The sequence below is a fragment of the Cupressus sempervirens genome, chromosome 1 (genome assembly GCF_028749045.1).
Source record: "Cupressus sempervirens isolate cs-2001-9-10 chromosome 1, ASM2874904v1, whole genome shotgun sequence".
NCBI classification, from domain to species: Eukaryota; Viridiplantae; Streptophyta; class Pinopsida; order Cupressales; family Cupressaceae; genus Cupressus; species Cupressus sempervirens.
The window spans coordinates 700,104,466-700,122,517 of record NC_143118.1 but is presented as its reverse complement, the minus strand read 5'-3'; the positions used below and the strand labels follow the sequence as shown (position 1 = coordinate 700,122,517).

Genomic DNA, 18,052 nt, shown 5'->3' with positions numbered 1-18,052 from the left:
AGGATGGATTAGGATGGTTTAGGATTAGCTTAGGGATAGGCAAGTGGATGGCATTTAATGAGGGTGGGTGAAGGAGGAGATATTTGTTAACTTTGGCTTGAGTTAGCAAGTCTTAACCCATGTTTAGGGAATGTGACAAGGTTAGGAGGGGATTAGGATTAGGGTTAAAGACATCTTCTAGAAGAGTCTAGGCTTTGGATGAGGATGAAGACTTTCTAGAATAGTCTAGAATTTCCTAGGATGAGGATGAAGACTTTCTAGAAGAGTCTAGAACTTCTTAGGATGAGGATAAATTAGATTTTATGAAATAAATAAAGTTTTATTTATTTCAAGGGTTTGGGTTGAGGAGATATTTATTAAAATATTTTTAATAAACATGAGGATTAATATTTAATCTTGATTAAATATTTTGAGTTGGGATTAGGGGTAGGAAATGATGAGATTAGCCTTTAATCGAAATTAAAGAAGGATTAGAAGATTTTGGAAGAGGTTATTGGTCTTAAGGAAATTGGCCAACTTTTGGGAAAAAAAAAAATAAATTATTTATTTTGGGATTTTTGGTCAATTTATTAATTAAATAATTAATAAATAAGGAAATAATGTTTAAATAAGATTTAAACATTTTTGGGAGGGATTTCTTAATTAAATATTTTTAATTAAGATAAAGGGATTTAATGGCATAAAAATAAATAAATAAATAAATTAATAAATGATGATGTCATCAGGAATTTTTTAGAAAATAAAAATACTTTATTTTCTAAAGGTTTTTTAGGTGTCTACATTTTGCCCCTCTTTGATGTGATGCCGCAAGTGGCATGGCATCAAAGATAAGAAAATAAGATGCCCAAGGCTAGAGCGGAAGAGGAGAGAATGGACTGCAAGATGCCCCCTCAAGAAGGCGGCAGGGAGAGAAAGCGAGGCTCAACGACTTCTTGAAAAGTACAAGAATCCGAGATGAGCAAGAAGACTCGGATTGGCTTAAGAGAAGAGGTTTAGTTAGCTCAAACTCTCACTATGGCAGAATGATAAAGGGAGAATTAGAGGCACAAGAGGAAGCAAGCTTAAGATCTCAGGGATTGCAGAGGATGAAGGAGCGGAGCGCTATAAAAGGAATCCAGAATGGGGAGATGGATGAGGGGATTAAAAAGCTGATGCAACAGGATTTCAAAGAGTTAGATTGGTGGAAGATGGGTTTCGGAGATCCCTAGGACTGGGATTGTGGATCTCGAAAGATAAAGCTTGGTGGATTGATTTGGATTGGTGGATCCCTAAGACTAGGATTGTGGATCCCTAAAGCTAAGAGTGATGATTGATTCTGAGAGATACGGTTGCACAAGCTGGGGTAGGAGAGACAGATGCTAGATATGGATGGGGGATAATGGAGATGAAGGGAAACCATTGAAGCTTTTTGAGCGGGGGGATACTTCAAAGAGAAGTACCACCATGTAGTTGAGCACTAGATTTGCTATAGGACTGTTGGTTAATTGCCAAAGTTACCAAGAACATCAAGGCCTTTTCACCAACTATCCAGAGGACTGACGAACTGACTCAAAACAAACACGCAAGGATTGCCCCAGTATCACACATGAATCCTAGAGGAAGCAGTGTGGAAACGACATTAGGTAACCCACCAGTAAAAAAGAAAACAAGAAAAAGACATGATCAAGACCTTACGCTCTGATTGCCCCATTCACAGTATACCATGATATGGAAGATCGTGGCAACCTTGAGGAGGGAACAAGGAGATTGCTTGGAAAAGATATTTCAAGACCCAATAGGGAAGAGTCCAAATCAAAAGAAAGCGAAAATCCAAAAGAGAACCGTTTGCCAACGAGATGGGTAGGACGAGGTACTAACGGACCAAGATCAGACATGAGGAAAGCTATATCCTGCAAGGACCTATCAGAGAGCACCTAAGCTGGTGGATTTGGATGAGTGATGTGTCTGGCAAGCTGAACTAAGAAAGATAACACTTTGGTGATAGGAAATCTAGCTAAAGGATGCATTGGAATAGCTAACCAAGATGTGTGATGGGTGCAAGATGCTGATCAAGGATGAACTGACACGAATGCTGGATAGATGCAATGGTACTAAGCTAAAGACGATGTACAAGCTAACAGACCAAGATATTTACAAGTGAGCTAATCAAGATGTGGTACAAGCTAACGGACTAAGATAGTTACAAGCAGGCAAAAGCTCAAGATGATAGGATAGCGGGATGGTTCGATGTTGTGCAAGATGTGAAAGCTAAGGGTGGGGTGATAGCGAAAGATATGGATTTGGCAGGATGCATCCAATGATGATGAGAGATTTTGTGACCGAGGATAGCTAGAGGAGCAGGATGAGATGGCTGGATAGGATGGTAGATAGCTAGGATTATGATGGATATAAAGAGATGACATTGGGTTTGCATGAGGATAGCCTAGAGCTAGATACCAATGACAAGGGAGGATGGACAAGAAAAGATCTCCAAGGAATATAGTGCCCCTAATCAGAAGATAACATGTGGAAGGAGGTCTTATGATGGATGTGATAGGATTGAAGCTAGGATGGAAAAAGCTGAAGGGGCTAGGGAGATGGATGATAGCTAGGATGGTTGGCTAAAGCTACAGGAGATAAGTGGATGGTGTGAGATCGAAGATGGAGGGTGGAGGATAGGTGGATAGATTGGAAGATGGAGTTGGATGTCAAGAGATGACCAAAAGCATGAGGGTGATAGGCTAAGCTGGGGATGGCAGGATTACGCATGACGCTTGTTTGCCAAGTTTTCATCATGGTACTTGTCCAAGGCGCTTGAATTGCCAAGTTTTCACCAGTGGATGCTTTATTTTTCTTTTCTTTTTTGACTTTTTGACTTTGGACTTAGCTGGAATGATTTTGGCTTTCTTCAGCTATTTTGGCTTTTTTGGGATTTTTCACTGGCTGTTGGAATGTTCAATTTTGTTGCTAGCTGTTGGTACACCGGATGTGTGATTTATGCAATAGATCAGATTAGATGGGATTGATGGTAGGAGATGGAGGGATGAAAATGTTGGAAAGGAGCATGAGATGGGGATGCTTGCAAGAGCAACATTGGCACATGTTGGAACAGGTGTGAAAAGAGCATATGGGGGATAGATGGTAGATGCGGGCGTGATGGAGGATTTGTGGAAGCATGCTTGGGGATATAGGCACCCAAGATGGAGTTAGGAGATGGGGGACATGAGTCACTAGATGGGGGATTAGCAATGGTGGATGCCATTATGCATTGGTTTCATCTTTTTTCTTGGGGATCCACATGGTTTTGGATTTTCTTTTCATAGGCTTTTGCATTGTTTTGCATTCTTTGATTGGATTTTGCCTTTTTGGAGTATGTCTTTTAGAATAGACATATGATTGCCTAGGATGTGGATTTTTAGCTTTATGCATTTTGAAGTTGGCATTCACATTGTTGTGGTAAGCTTTGGGAAGATGGTTAGGAGAAGCTTTGTGAGATGGAGAGGATATGAAAGAGCATGTAGGGGGATGATGATGGATGATGTGCCCTGATATGTGCCTTTGTTGATCTTGCATAGAAATGGATGGAATAGGATTTTTATGATGGCTGATAGGAGGATGGAGGATGGTAGATTTTAGGACATAGGGACCCAAAATGGATTTAGCGGATGAAGGGGGGATATGGTAGGTTGTTTTGGGTTGCAAAGATGGTGGAGGGGGGATGACATAAGATTTCTTGAAGGAGTGATGGGAGGCTAGCATGGTGGGCTTGGAGATAGGCTTGGTTTGGGGGTGTGGTGTACCAACACCTTTAGATGGTGAGCCTTTGGATACATATCCAAGACCATGAAATCCTAGATTTTTTTGTGCGATAATAGGCTCTCTGATTCCTTGCTCTTGTGGTCCTAAACCTTGACCTTGATAATGCCATCGATTGAGCATTTGAACAAGCTGAGGAAACTTTTTGCTTGCAAAAAATGGTAGAAGTGATTTATTAGGTGTATTGCAATGGAGAGATACTGTTCTTAATTCTTCTGCTGAGAGAGGGCCACCGTGGATGAATGTAAGTGAACCAAGAGGGTAGATTATAGATGGTGGAATAGCTTGGATAGGTGGTAAGATGGAAGCATGGAGCGGGGGAGATGGAAGGATAGGATCTTGATGTAGCTGGTGGGATGACAAGATATCTTGTAGTGGAGGAGATATGGCTTGAGGTTTTGGAGATGGAGGAGATGGTGACTGCACTATGGATGGAAGACATGGTACGATGATATCTTCATTTATGCTTTGGGGGATGTCAACATGCTTTTGGGCAGGATCTTGATAGGATTGGTTTGGAGTGGATGGTGCGATAGGAGGTGAAGGGAATGGATTCTTCAAAGGCAGTGGATGGATAGATGGGAGATTCAGTAGTGGAGATGGGTGAGTAGAAGATGGATGCATAAGGGTCATTATGAGAGATTTGGGAAATGCTTGGAGGCGATGTGGATAGGATTTGGAGGGATTTGACAGGTGGTGGGATTTTGATGCTTGCGGGAAGTGGAAGGATTTTAAGCAATTTGATGGATGCTATGGGGATGATAGCTATGGGAGATGGAGGTGATATTAGAGATGGGGAAGCTTCATCACTAACTACTTCACATGGTTGGATTAGATGACATGGCTTATCGACTGTTGGAGGCAACTTTTCTTGTATTTCCTCTAGGAGATTCCTTGGAGACTCGTGTGTCGAAGGTGGAGGTGGATTGACAGGAATAGCTAGTGTGATGGGGGTGGAAGATTGGAAGCTTGGTTGATTGGGTGATGGAGGGGAAGCTAGAATATCAGATGGCATGACTAGATAGTTTGGAATAACTCTTGGATTTTGGGGGATGCTTGGGGGAATGTTTCTAAGGCTTTCAATATACCCGTCATATTCAACAAGATTTTCATCATCATTGGAATAGGAGGTGGCGGGAGCAAGGGCAATGCGACAAAACACATCATGATAGGATTGGTACTTCATGTTTTGATGATGAGTTTGATGGGGATGGGGTCTTGCGTATGGATGAACACGGAAGCTCATGGTTGGATTTGGGTTAAGCATAAATTTTGGATTGGCTGATGAAAGATTTCCTAGGGAGAGTCAAAGTTGCATGACAGACCTAAGGAGGATTGGCTAGAGATTTTTGGCTTTCCTGTGGATGGAAGACTTCAAGGGCATGCTGTCAAAAAGTGAGAGTTTTTCTTTCCTATGCGCTGGATTGGTGGAGATTGTGTCAACCTAAGAATAGACTAATGATCCTATGGGCATGACATGAGATTGATCACTTGTGGATCCCAACCTTTAGCTCAAGGTGATGAGGGATAACAGGTGACAAAGCTAGATTACCCTAGACAAAGCTCTGTCAAAAGGATAACCGTGGTGAGGCTGGTGGATTGGTCGGATTGATTGGATAACAAATTCTAGCAGAATGACAACAACTCTCTAAAGGCTTAGGTGTGATTTTGGATTGGGTTTCTAGCTGGCTAGGGGGGGATGATTTGGAGAGACTTTGGATTTGGGATTGTTCTAAAGCAAGGAACTAGATAGATTTGGTTGCAGCGAGGGAGCTTGGATGATTTTCTGATGAGGCAGTGACTACGCTAAGTATGCCTTGAGCTGGGAGATTTTTGCTTTTTTGAGATTTTGACCAAAGTTGGCAAACATTCATTCAAAAGCTATGAACAAATAAGCAGACAAAATTTTGGAGCAAGCACGTCAAACACACCAACATCCTAGGAAGCTTTCTACAAGGATGAAATTTGTTATAGCTAGGGAGTCCTCGATATATGCAAGGTATGTGAGGCCCAAATTCGTAGATGAAACCAAAAAGATGTCACATAGCTGAGAGGAGCGGTAACCCACTTCTCCTCTTTCACTTCTCAAGGGTATAAAGTTCCTTGAGGCTTAGCCCGAGTGACAAAATCTTGATTCCAAGAGAGGTGTCTTTGGATTCACCTCCCAATCTTTATACTCCGCTGGAACGCTGGAGTTGAGTTCATCCAAGGGGTGATGAAATCCCCAAGCAGGCCTCCTAAAACTAAAAACAAGGTTTTGGATCCTAGTCTTATGCACCCAAGATGGCCTGCAAAGGCGACAAGGGGAGAGAAGATTCAGATGACCTTGGGCTAAAAAGCAGAGTTCTTTTCCAATTGATGATTTAGATTTTGTAAGCTATGATTGAAGACACTTGTGATTATGGCATACAATGTTCATTCCAACTTGATAGCGTCGTCAACATAATGGAAGTCGAGAGATCGTCAACATAAGAAATGCGAGCGCCATTGAAAATGCGTCAAGACCATGCGATGTTCATTGATTGTTAGGCATTCAAGATTGAGTGTGAGTTTGTTTTAAGCCCAAAGCAAAGATGTGTGAGACTCGATTTGTCAAGCGCACGCTCGGAGGCCCTCCATGTCAAGATTTGTCCAATTTTTATGCCCAAATGAAGTGTGAGCAAGATTAATGCGCATTCAAAGATTTTTTTAACTTAGAAAAACCACTAAAGACCCAAGTGAGTGGAGTTTGATCTTTGTGGAGCACTTAACACCCTCTTAGGTAGACCCATCCCCATAGATGGCGCTGCGATTGCAACCAATGGTTAAATTGATGGGTGATTAGAGAGGGTGAGTCCAACTACAAACTTACTGAAAGCGTCTTTATTAGTTTTTATAACTTAGAATATTTCAAAAATGTGGATTCTTTTTATGCTCCAAAAGATGATTATTTGATCTATGGCATTCAAGATTGGATTTGTTGTTTTAATCATGCATTCAAGGAAAATTTGATTTTAATCCATGGCATTCAAGAGTGTGTTTAGCAACATGCATTCAAAGACAAGTGATTAAACATTCAAGTTTTTTCCTTTGAGCATTCAAGATTGAGATTTTGTGTGTTGTTTTAAGAACTTTGAAGTGCTTTGTTTTAACCTTAGATCATTCAAGATTGTTTTGGACTCAAAAGTGAAAATGACTCTTTGGACTTTGCTTTTCATTCAATATTTTGTGTTCTAGTTTGCATGTTTTAAGCCCAAAAATGATATTCCTAAATTGTTTTGATGCATGAAAAACCTAAGAAACATTCAAGATTTTGCAACAAGACATTTGTTTGGAACAAATAACAAAGCTTTTTAGGACAATTTTGGCAACCATTTAGGACTCTTAGTTTTAATGAGATTTTTAAAAGAACTTTAAAATATTTGCAAATGAGGTTCATTTTATCCTTGATTGATGCTTTGAGTTTGATTTAGATTTTAGTGTGCACTTAGTGTTGATTTTGAACCTTTTGAAATGGAAACTTGAAGTTCTTTTTAAATTCCCAAAAATGAAGTGTTCCTAATTTTGCATGAATGAATCTAAAACCTTGATGTTGCAAGGATGCAAATGATTAGATTGGTTTAGTTTCACTTGTTAAAAGATTTTTTCCTTTTTGCAAATTTTTGATTTTTCAATGGATTTAAGTATGATTTGGGGGTTCATTTTAAGCACTAAAAAGAAGTGTGTATGATTTTGCTTCCTTAAAAAAAAAATGGCCAAGATCTCCCACAAGAAGAAGAAGAAGAAGTAGATGGAATAAGAAGAATATAGACAAGAAGAGGAAGAAGAATTCCAAGTTCTTTGTCCACCTATAAGCTTGAAAAATCTGCAAACACTATGAGATAGATTATGAGTTCCTTTGTCTTCTTCATGCTCATGTGAACCTACAAAACCAATTTATACAATCCTACCAATCACAAAACAAGTAAAATTAGCCAAAATCAACAAATGACATACAAAACTTGACTAAAAAAGCTAATGAAGATGACCCATGCGGGGTCCCACCGGGCGTGCCAAAATGTATATGAGCAATGTTAGTATGCTAATAGAAACCAAATTTAAATAAAGCTTCTACAAATTAAAAAAAATTCATAAAATTCAAGATAGACTAAGATGAGCTCTCAATTGAATATGAGCCATTAATGGGCTCTCTCAATGAGAAGCTCTCTTGTTGAGTAGCTTTGTCTAAAAAGATAGGATGTATGCTCAAGCTTATGCTTTAAAAAGGGCTTCAAATGGAGTTGGAATTTGGGTGTGAGTGTATGGTTTTGATGTAAAATGGCTTCTTAAAATGGCATTATGACTTTACTTCATGGATTGTGTTATTTTGCAAAGGGCAAGGATCCAATTTATAGGCAAGAGGCTTGAGGGATTGAGGGCTAAGATGCAAGGATGGGAAAAAGCTCATGGAGGCTTAGATTGCATGAGAGGAGAGCACATGGATTGTGCTTCCTTACAACCAATCAAAGAGTGACACATGTCACATGGTGAGAGGATGGAGGAAAGGGGAAGGATGAGTCAACAAAGGAGGCTCAAGGGATAAAATCTTCATAAAGACCCTCATAATGGCTTGTAAGAGCAATAAAAGGGCTTGGAAGAGTCATTTATGGCCTAGTGGACTTCATAAAGTTTTATGGTTGAGATATTTTGAGGGAGATGAGAGCAATTTCGACTTGGGCTTGATTAGGAGGGTTTTAAGCTTGCTTAGGCTTGTGCAAATGATTAGAGGATGGATTAGGATGGTTTAGGATTAGCTTAGGGATAGGCAAGTGGATGGCATTTAATGAGGGTGGGTGAAGGAGGAGATATTTGTTAACTTTGGCTTGAGTTGGCAAGTCTTAACCCATGTTTAGGGAATGTGACAAGGTTAAGAGGGGATTAGGATTAGGGTTAAAGACATCTTCTAGAAGAGTCTAGGCTTTGGATGAGGATGAAGACTTTCTAGAATAGTCTAGAATTTCCTAGGATGAGGATGAAGACTTTCTAGAAGAGTCTAGAACTTCTTAGGATGAGGATAAATTAGATTTTATGAAATAAATAAAGTTTTATTTATTTCAAGGGTTTGGGTTGAGGAGATATTTATTAAAATATTTTTAATAAACATGAGGATTAATATTTAATCTTGATTAAATATTTTGAGTTGGGATTAGGGGTAGGAAATGATGAGATTAGCCTTTAATCGAAATTAAAGAAGGATTAGAAGATTTTGGAAGAGGTTATTGGTCTTAAGGAAATTGGCCAACTTTTGGGAAAAAAAAAAATAAATTATTTATTTTGGGATTTTTGGTCAATTTATTAATTAAATAATTAATAAATAAGGAAATAATGTTTAAATAAGATTTAAACATTTTTGGGAGGGATTTCTTAATTAAATATTTTTAATTAAGATAAAGGGATTTAATGACATAAAAATTAATTAATTAATTAATTAATAAATGATGATGTCATCAGGAATTTTTTAGAAAATAAAAATACTTTATTTTCTAAAGGTTTTTTAGGTGTCTACACTACAAAGTTACCAATGTAGGGACACAATACAGTGTTCATGAGTCTCATAAAAGTACTAGGTGTGTTGGATAAACCAAAAGGCATAACCTTCCATTCATACAAACCATCCCTAGTTTTGAAAATTGTTTTCTACTCATCCCCCTCTCAGATGCGGATCTGATGGTACCCACTTCGTAGATCAATCTTAGAGAAATACTTCGCTCCAACAAGAACATCCAACATGTCATCCAAACATGGGATAGGAAAACGATACCTGATGGTTATCCTATTGATGGCTCAACTGTCTGTGCGCATCCTCCACGTTGCATCTTTCTTTGGAGTTAATAATGCTGGGACAACATAGGGGCTCATGCTTTCTTGTACTAAGCCCTTTTATATAAACTCAGTCACTTGTTTGTCTAGTTCCACATGCTATGTCAGACTCATTCTATATGTCGCTTGATTGGGGAGACTTGCTCCTGGAATAAGATCAATATGATGCTGGATATCTTGTTTTGGAGGAAGTCCATCAGGTAGCTCCTCTGGAATGACATCTAAATATTCTTCCAACATTGCAACTGCTTTTGGTGGTATAGTCAAGTCTTCCTCTTTCCCCTTTTGTACTACCAATGCATAACAACACCTTGTCACTTTCATCTCCTTGACAAGTTCCTTTTCAGACAGCATACTTTCAATTTTTCCATCACCCTTGAGAGGTAATAAGACTACCTTAGATCCATCCTTCCAAAAGGTGTAAGTATTATTTTCCCCATTATGAACAACCTTTTGGTCATACTACCAGGGATGACCCAAGAGGACATGGCATGCGTCCATCGGAATCACATCGCACCATAAGCTCATCCTTGTAGACTTCCCTATGGAAAATTTAACAAGGCATCTCTTATCTACTATGACTTCACTTCCCTTTTTAAACCATGCAATTTGATAAGGATGAGGGTTCTTTTCACACTAGAGATTTAGTTTATCTACCATTTCTTTAGAAACCATATTCTCACAACTGCCTCCATCGACAATTACTTGACATACCTTTCCCTTTGAGGTACACCTTGTCCGAAATTTGTTGGTCCTGAGCCATGAATCATCAATGCCTTTCTCCTCTACATCCTCCTTGGTTGTAATAATCATTGTCCTTCTCATCATGAGACTTTCTCCCATATCTGGAGGTACTTCTTGTTCAGATTCATTGTCATCCTAGGCTAGGTTCACTCTGGATGGCCCTACTTGATTTCTATCTTGCATGTTGAAATTGGAACACTCAAAAGCCCTGTGGCCTTCTTCTCTGCACCTAAAACAAGTGAAAGGCCTTCTCTGGTTTTCCCAACCTCTTCCGCTTTTGTAGCGTTGACCTCGTTGAAACCCCCTTCCTCTTTCTTGATTTAGAGGATCTTGCCTAGCATCTATATTTTTTTCAGAACCTTGAAAATTCTCTCCCCGACCATTATTAGAACCTCCCTAAAATGGAGTTGAGCTACCCCTTTGACCACCTCTATTCCTCTGGTTATATTGCCTATTATGCTTTTCTTCAACTTTCAGAGCTAATTGGTAGGCTTGCTCCATACTGCTAACATGATGCATGCTTAGTTCATCTTGAATAGAGAATTTCAAGCCATTCACATATCTAGTAGCCATCTGCTCTTTATTTTCTTGATGCTCTATGCACATGGATAGCTTGTAGAAATCATTTGTATAGTCTTGCACTGAAGACAAGTTTTGCTTCAAATTCTCGAATCTGTGAAAGAGGGTTTGTGAATAATCCATGGGTAAGAATTTTTCTCTCAACTTTTTCTCCATCTTGATCCATGTCTAAATCTTCTCCTTGTCATTCCTAACTCGTTCCTTTTGGAGGTGATCCCTCCATATCATTGCATGTCCTTTTAGTTCTATGCATGCAAACTTCATCTTCTTTTCTTCTGTCATAGGCTTGCATTCAAAAAAATTTCCCATCTCATTAAGCCAGTCTATTAGTTCTTCTGGCTTAAGACTACCATCATAGTCTGAAACATCAATCTTTATTGCTTCACTCCTTCCTTCTAAAGCCTTGAGAACTCTATCTTCATAGCTCATTTATCCCAATCTTTCATCTTCATTTTCTCCCTCTTCATCAAATTCATTTCCTCTTTGTATTCCTTGATTATCTAGTTGCTAATTAAGTCATTCAATCTCCCTTTGCATATCTAGTACCAATCTTTGCATCAACCTGACGCCTCCTCTTCCTCTACCTCTTCCTCTCCCAGCCATTTGACTGCTCTGATACCAAATGATGTAACCTAATCTCGCCAAAAATAATTCACAAATTGACACAAGACACACATTTCAGAATACCATAATTCTTCATTAATACTTCTGCAACTCTTCTCTACCTCTACAATGAAAACCAACACCTACTTATTACAATTCTGAAGGTTACCATATTTGGTAGATTTTCAGGAAACACTAAATTTTTTTTTTTTGGTAATTTTTAGAACTCATCCTATGAATCCCAATTTTCTCAAGAAAAGCCCCCAACTAAGGCAAGACAAATTGCCAACTAATCAACGAAATCAAGGATATGATTTCAGATTTATTACAAAAATAAATTTTTAAAAAAATGGAAAAAAACACTAAAAGCCAATTTCAGAGGTCAAGATGAGATTTCAGGCTCCCGAAAAAATGTCAAAACAACCACCTATTGAGCTGAGCTCGATCAACAATCCAAATAACTCCTTCTAGTGCAACTACCTGTAAAATTTCAGCCAAAACCCACCTCTGAGTCAAAAGTTATGACCCTTGAAAGTAAATCTTGACCAAAACCCACATTTGAGTCAACAACCTTGACCCTTAGATGCCCCTGCATCATAAATCTCACTTTGATAACGAGGAAGCAAAAAAAATAAAATTTTAAAGAAAGATTTCAGAGGAGCGAATGAAGAAGACTTTCAAGTTTGAGGATCAAATGTTCATTAAAATGGTGGACATCTTGTCTAGGTGAATATTACATGAAGTTTGAATGTAGGTACTACATGAATCTAAATGTAATTTCCATTTTCTTGGATTGGTGCTTGAAGCTTGAAAATAAGAAAGACACCACTATGTAATGAGGGAGCGTGGACGACATAAAATTTAAATGATCGGTATGGGATAGGAGAGCAATGATAAAAGTAGCATCTAACTGTAAGATACTTGGTATTTCATTCAAGGTATTAGCATGCAAACGAAAATATAGTCTATATATTGAATGAGTTGGTTTCCCAAAAAAGGAAAGTGGACTTGAATAATAAGTATACACTTGTGCATATAACCTTATTAAGGGAGAGTTCACACTCATGTTCTAGTATAAGAAATGAAAATCCCAAGGGGAAAAGGGTAGTCTTCTTTGTAAGGTAATGTACATATTGGATGTGGGTGAAAGGTTCAAGGTAGAGGTTAACTTATGCAAAGATGCGAAAAAATCCTTAGGACAAAGTACACTCTCATTTTTAAGGTGATGCATATTGAACATGGGTGAGTATTTTTAAGGTTGAGGTGAACTTATGCATAAAAAGGTTGAGGTGAACTTATGCATAAAATAGGAAAAAATCTTAAGGAAAAAGGCTAGTCTTTCTTTAAAGGTGATGCATTTTGGATGTGGCTGAAATGTTCACATTGAGGTCAACTTTTGCATATAATGGTTAAAATAGGGGGAAAAAACCTAAGAGAAAAGACTAGTCTTTCTAAGGTGATGTGTTTTTTAAATGTGAGTGGTAGGTTCAAGATTGAGGTGAACATTTGCATAGAGTTAGATAAATTGAACATCAAGAAAAATATTCAGAAAACTTTAAATGAGTATAAAGCAAAAAGATAAAAAAATGAAATATATAGTTTTACTGTGAGAATTTTTATATTAGACTCAACAATTATATTGTTGTCAAACAATTATAACAACATATACTAAAATTACTCCTGGTTTAAAACATAGGGTATGAGTTTTCATCTAATCGTGCAACTCACTGGAACAGCAGCAAAACATAGAACACAAGGAATTTCCTTCAGAAATGGAGAAACTTTGAAAAGATCGGTGGAAAAAAGCTTTGAAACCACTGAACAATAAGGCAGATGTACAGCCGCCGCTCCGAATGACTGAAATCAGGGGATAAACAAGCTTTAAAATTTACCAATATCCAGAACTAGTTTGATCTGAAATGGGACTTCAGACAACATTTGCACTACTTGTCGCATACAAGGCCGTAGGGCAGGGAGATTGGTGGTGCACAACACTGCAATTTTAAGTACCTTCATCATGTCCTCTTCATAGGAATCAGAGATTCTTCCATCAAGCGTTTCCAATGCACCTTTCCTGGTAACAATCTGCCGAGAAACCCAATGAACAATTCCCTTATTTACTCCATATTCAGCTTCCATGGGGCGTTTTCCTGTCACAAGCTCCATCAGCACCACGCCGAAGCTGTACACATCGCTCTTCTCGCTCACCTTATATGTGTATGCATATTCTGCACAAAATTCACACATTCTTTATATTCAGTGTGAGTTAATTTCCTTTGCCCTAGCTTACACGAATCAACACAATAAAAGGGTTAAAATAGCATCAATCCATTGTTTCTGTTCTCTGTTTCCAACCAATGTTTAACAAAATTAAACGCAATTGATTCAGAATATCCATACTATTTGTGCCATTACACTTTCATTCTGTGCGAGTTAATTTCCTTTACCCTAGCTTACAGGAATCAGCACAATAAAAGGGTTAATATAGTGTTGATCCAATGTTCCTGTTCTCTGCTTTCAATCCATGTTTAACAAAATTAGGTAACATGCAATTGGTTCAGAATACTCAGACTATTTGTATCATTACAGATGATTCCTCAAAAACAAAAAGCATTAAAATACCTGGTGCAATGTAGCCATGGGTGCCTGTTATGATGGCTGTAGAGTCTGCCCTTGCACAGATTCGAAGACATTTAGCAACCCCAAAATCAGCTAAACATGGCTCCAAGTCTTCATCCAGCAATATATTGCTGGATTTGATGTCTCTGTGAAGAATGGGAGGAACGCAGTCATGATGTAGATAGGATAGTCCCTGAGCCGTTCCCAGTGCTATTTTATAACGTGCCTGCCAATCCAGAATCGAATCCGTACGAGCATCGTGCAGTCTGTCCCACAAACTACCGTTTCTCATGTATTCGTATACAAGCAGATCTGAGCCTCTGTTTGATAAGCAGCAATACAGCTTCACTATGTTCTTATGTCTAATGGAGCCTAGGGTTTCAACCTCCATCTCGAATTGGCGGTTTCTCGGAGCTCCTTCTATCGTGTGATTGTTGTTGATCCACAGCTGCTTTACTGCAATGATTTCCCCTGTGCTTAGTTCTCCTCTGTATACCTTCCCAGATCCACCGCTTCCTATGAGGTTTTCTTGTTTTAGGCAAGGAAGAATCTCCTCACCGGTGAATGTATGCCTGTGAAAGGACCGGAGATCCCAAGATGGGGATTCTTCATGGGTTTTGTAATTTCTTTTGTTCAAAGCCCATGAGATTATCAGGAGAACGACCACTGCAGCTGCGGATAAAAACCCTGCAACGAGGATTCTGCTACGGTGTTTGCTTCTAGAAGAAGAAGAAGCACAAACCCTCAGGAGCTTTGATGCGCCTTGAATTTGACAAAGGCCATTGTTTCCGGAGAAGCTATTGTTGTTTGCGAGGTTAATCAGCTGAGCTGGCACCGGACCTGTCAGCCGATTGTTGGAGAAATCTAGTAAGCTGAGCTGCAATGCAGAAAGGGTATTCGGAATGAGGCCGCTGAGTTGATTATTGGATAGATTCAGAGAATTGAGAACTTGAATGAATCCCAATGATTCCGGAATAGGGCCGCTCAGCTTATTCTCTGCAAGGTCAATTTGAGAAAGGTTCTTGCATAACCCTAATGTAATTGGTATTGGGCCCGAAAGTGTATTTTTCTGCAAAAGCAGGCTACTGAGAAGGCTCAAGCTTCCTATTTCGCTAGGTATATCTCCAGAGAACTGATTGTTGCTTGCATCAAATTTGGCCAAGAGCAATGCCTGTCCGATTTCTGAGGGTATGCTTCCTGAGAACTTATTGTTTTGGATATTGAAAACAGAGAGATTCTTCGCTTTTCTTATTTCTCTTTCCATTTCACCCTCAAAGGTATTATAGCTTAGATCAATTATATAAGCATTAGGCAATCCCCAGATAGCCGATGGAACCCTACCACTGAGATTGTTATTGCTAACCCGGAACCGAACAAGAGTGAGACAGTCACCATATGATTTGGGTATTTCTCCCGTAAAAGAATTGTGGAGAGCAAGAAAGAAGACTAATTTTCCTCTCTTGCATACATCAGGGGGTAGTAAACCAGTCAGACCATTGTCTGAAACATCCAACGTCATGAAATCAGACATAGAACCAAGCTTTGGGGGCAGCGGTCCTGTGAGATTGTTATTGTAAAGAGATAGATCCATGAGAGACTCGAAATCTCCAAACTCAATGGGTATTGATCCAGAAAACTGGTTGTTTAAGAGGTGAAGTGAAGCCAAGTTTTTCAAGCTTGAAAGCTCAGAAAGAGTCCCACTAAGAAAATTGTTTGAGGCATCAAAGTTCTTCAAAGAAGTTAGGTTCCCAAACCCTGAAGGAATCTGTCCTACAAGCTTATTGTGGTACAGTTCTAGTTGAGTCAACTTTGTAAGACTTGTGATTTCTTTTGGTATAGTTCCCGTTAAAGAGTTCCAAGAAAGCTCTAGATTTATCAGCTCCGTAAGATTGCCAAGAGAGGGAGAAATAGTTCCAGTCATGCTGCAGTTGGACAAACTCAGAATTTTGAGGCTTTTTAAACCATATATCTCATTGGGAACAAGGCCTAAAGCAAGAGGATTGTCATTCAAGTTTAATGCATACAGACTGGATAGATTTGTGATAGAAAGTGGGAATTTACCAGAAAAACTGTTCTCCGACAAGTCCAGAACCTGCAGCGAGCTCAATGAAGAGAAATCTGGCAGAATTCCCATCAATGAATTTGTTGTCAGGTTGAGTATTTTCAACTGACTGCAGTTGCTCCAAACCACATTTGCGATGCTCCCATGGAGGAAATTGTGACTCAGCTGAACAGTTTGTAAGCTACTGAGGAGGCAGAGGTCAGAGGGAAAAGCGCCCATTAACCCTGTGTTGTCCAGACTGATAACTCTGACCAAACCAGCATCGTTGCAGCTGATACCATTCCATTGACAAGGAGAAGCACTAGCAGAAGCATTGGTGGTATAATTTTCCCAATTATACAAGGCATTTCTTGGATCTTCGAGACTCCTTTTGATATCTAACAGGATTGTAATTTGGTCAACTTGGGCGCAAGTTTCTAAAATGGAACTCAATAACACATTTACAAACAAGAGATATCCGATTGCACTGAAGAAGTTGCCATTAAAAGAATCATTTGCTCCAGTAAAGAAAGCAGAGGAAATATTCTTGTAGAAAGCACCCATTCTATTGGTATCTGCCCTGGAACAGACAGAAACAGAGCTATTGCTGAAGTGGGTAACAATATAAGACCTTGAAAAATATGCACATGATTCTTAGCAAATTTTGCTATGTCATCATCATAGCTGTGATCCCAATATCGAATTATTTTTCCTATACCTATCTCTTGGGTTGAAGTCATAGCTTACTGGTATTCAATTGTAGGCTTCTAGAGCTGAATAGAAAAATAGATTGTGGGCTATTGCCTTATTTGACTGGCAATCGAATTCGTGTTTGATCAGAAGACGGTTCTAATCGCATTGCCTCAACTAGCAAGACCGTAAACAGAGAATGACAAACAAATATTCTATTTCCCTCCCTTTACTTGGGGGATATTCAATGTACTTGCCTAAGTTCTGCATTTTTCAAGTTTTTTCACTCCATAGAAAATATCTTATTCGCTGATTACATCATTTTGATTTGGTCATTTTGTTCTATGTAGAAAAATTCAGCCTAAAATGTGGACTTTTCGACGAACTTAACATTATTTCATCACGTGGATTTTGGTCATAGAATTTCCATTACGAATTAGCTTTAAAAGTACAAAAGAGCAGTCAGCCTCTGACTATTCGTTTAGAAGGTGCTTAAAGTTGACAGCTAAACTGTGACGATAGACTGTTATCTAATCATCTCAATTTCTTAATTTTTTGAATTTAATTTGTATATGGAGTTTTCTATTTTTCCAATTTCTTTTTCATTTTCTTTTTCTAAAAAAATTTATTGCTAAAGCGCCAGGGGAGAGGAACCGTAGTTTTGAGGGCTAACTTCATCAACACGTATCTGCTACATGGGATATTGTAAGACTTTCATTTTTTTTGAAATTGTAAATTATACATTGAACTATCTACAACTAAAGTTTGAAGATGTGACTCATCATGCAACTCATTAAAATAATGCACTTAGTGAAATGTGTCCAAAAAATGACTTTAAACATTTGATTAAAGCTTAATCTAAAAATATCTAATAATTGAATTTAAAGTTATCATTTGTTGTTAATAGAGTATTGTATAACTATATGAAATGTAACATATATGCAACTTAAATGGATCAAATAGTTATTTATTAATCATAAATATTTGGTATATATAACTTTTATATTAAACACAAAATGGACAAATACTTCATCACAAAAAAAATTTGTTGGTATTAGAATAACACATTATTATATAAAATGAAACCTATATCCAACACAAAGGGACCATTAGTTGAACACTAAAAGTTTTTGACAATCTCTG

General features: G+C 38.4%; 1 protein-coding gene across 1 annotated transcript; it reads right to left on the bottom strand.

Annotated features, from left to right (window-relative positions):
* Positions 1 to 13,319: 13,319 nt before the first annotated feature.
* On the bottom strand, positions 13,320 to 17,223 carry LOC149579868 (uncharacterized). Its single transcript, XM_089787432.1, has 2 exons — positions 14,182 to 17,223; positions 13,320 to 13,787 (listed from the first exon to the last, which is right to left on the bottom strand). The coding sequence occupies exons 1-2, from the start codon at positions 16,781 to 16,783 to the stop codon at positions 13,441 to 13,443; spliced, it is 2,949 nt and encodes a 982-aa protein (XP_089643558.1). The 5' UTR covers positions 16,784 to 17,223; the 3' UTR covers positions 13,320 to 13,440.
* Positions 17,224 to 18,052: the final 829 nt, after the last annotated feature.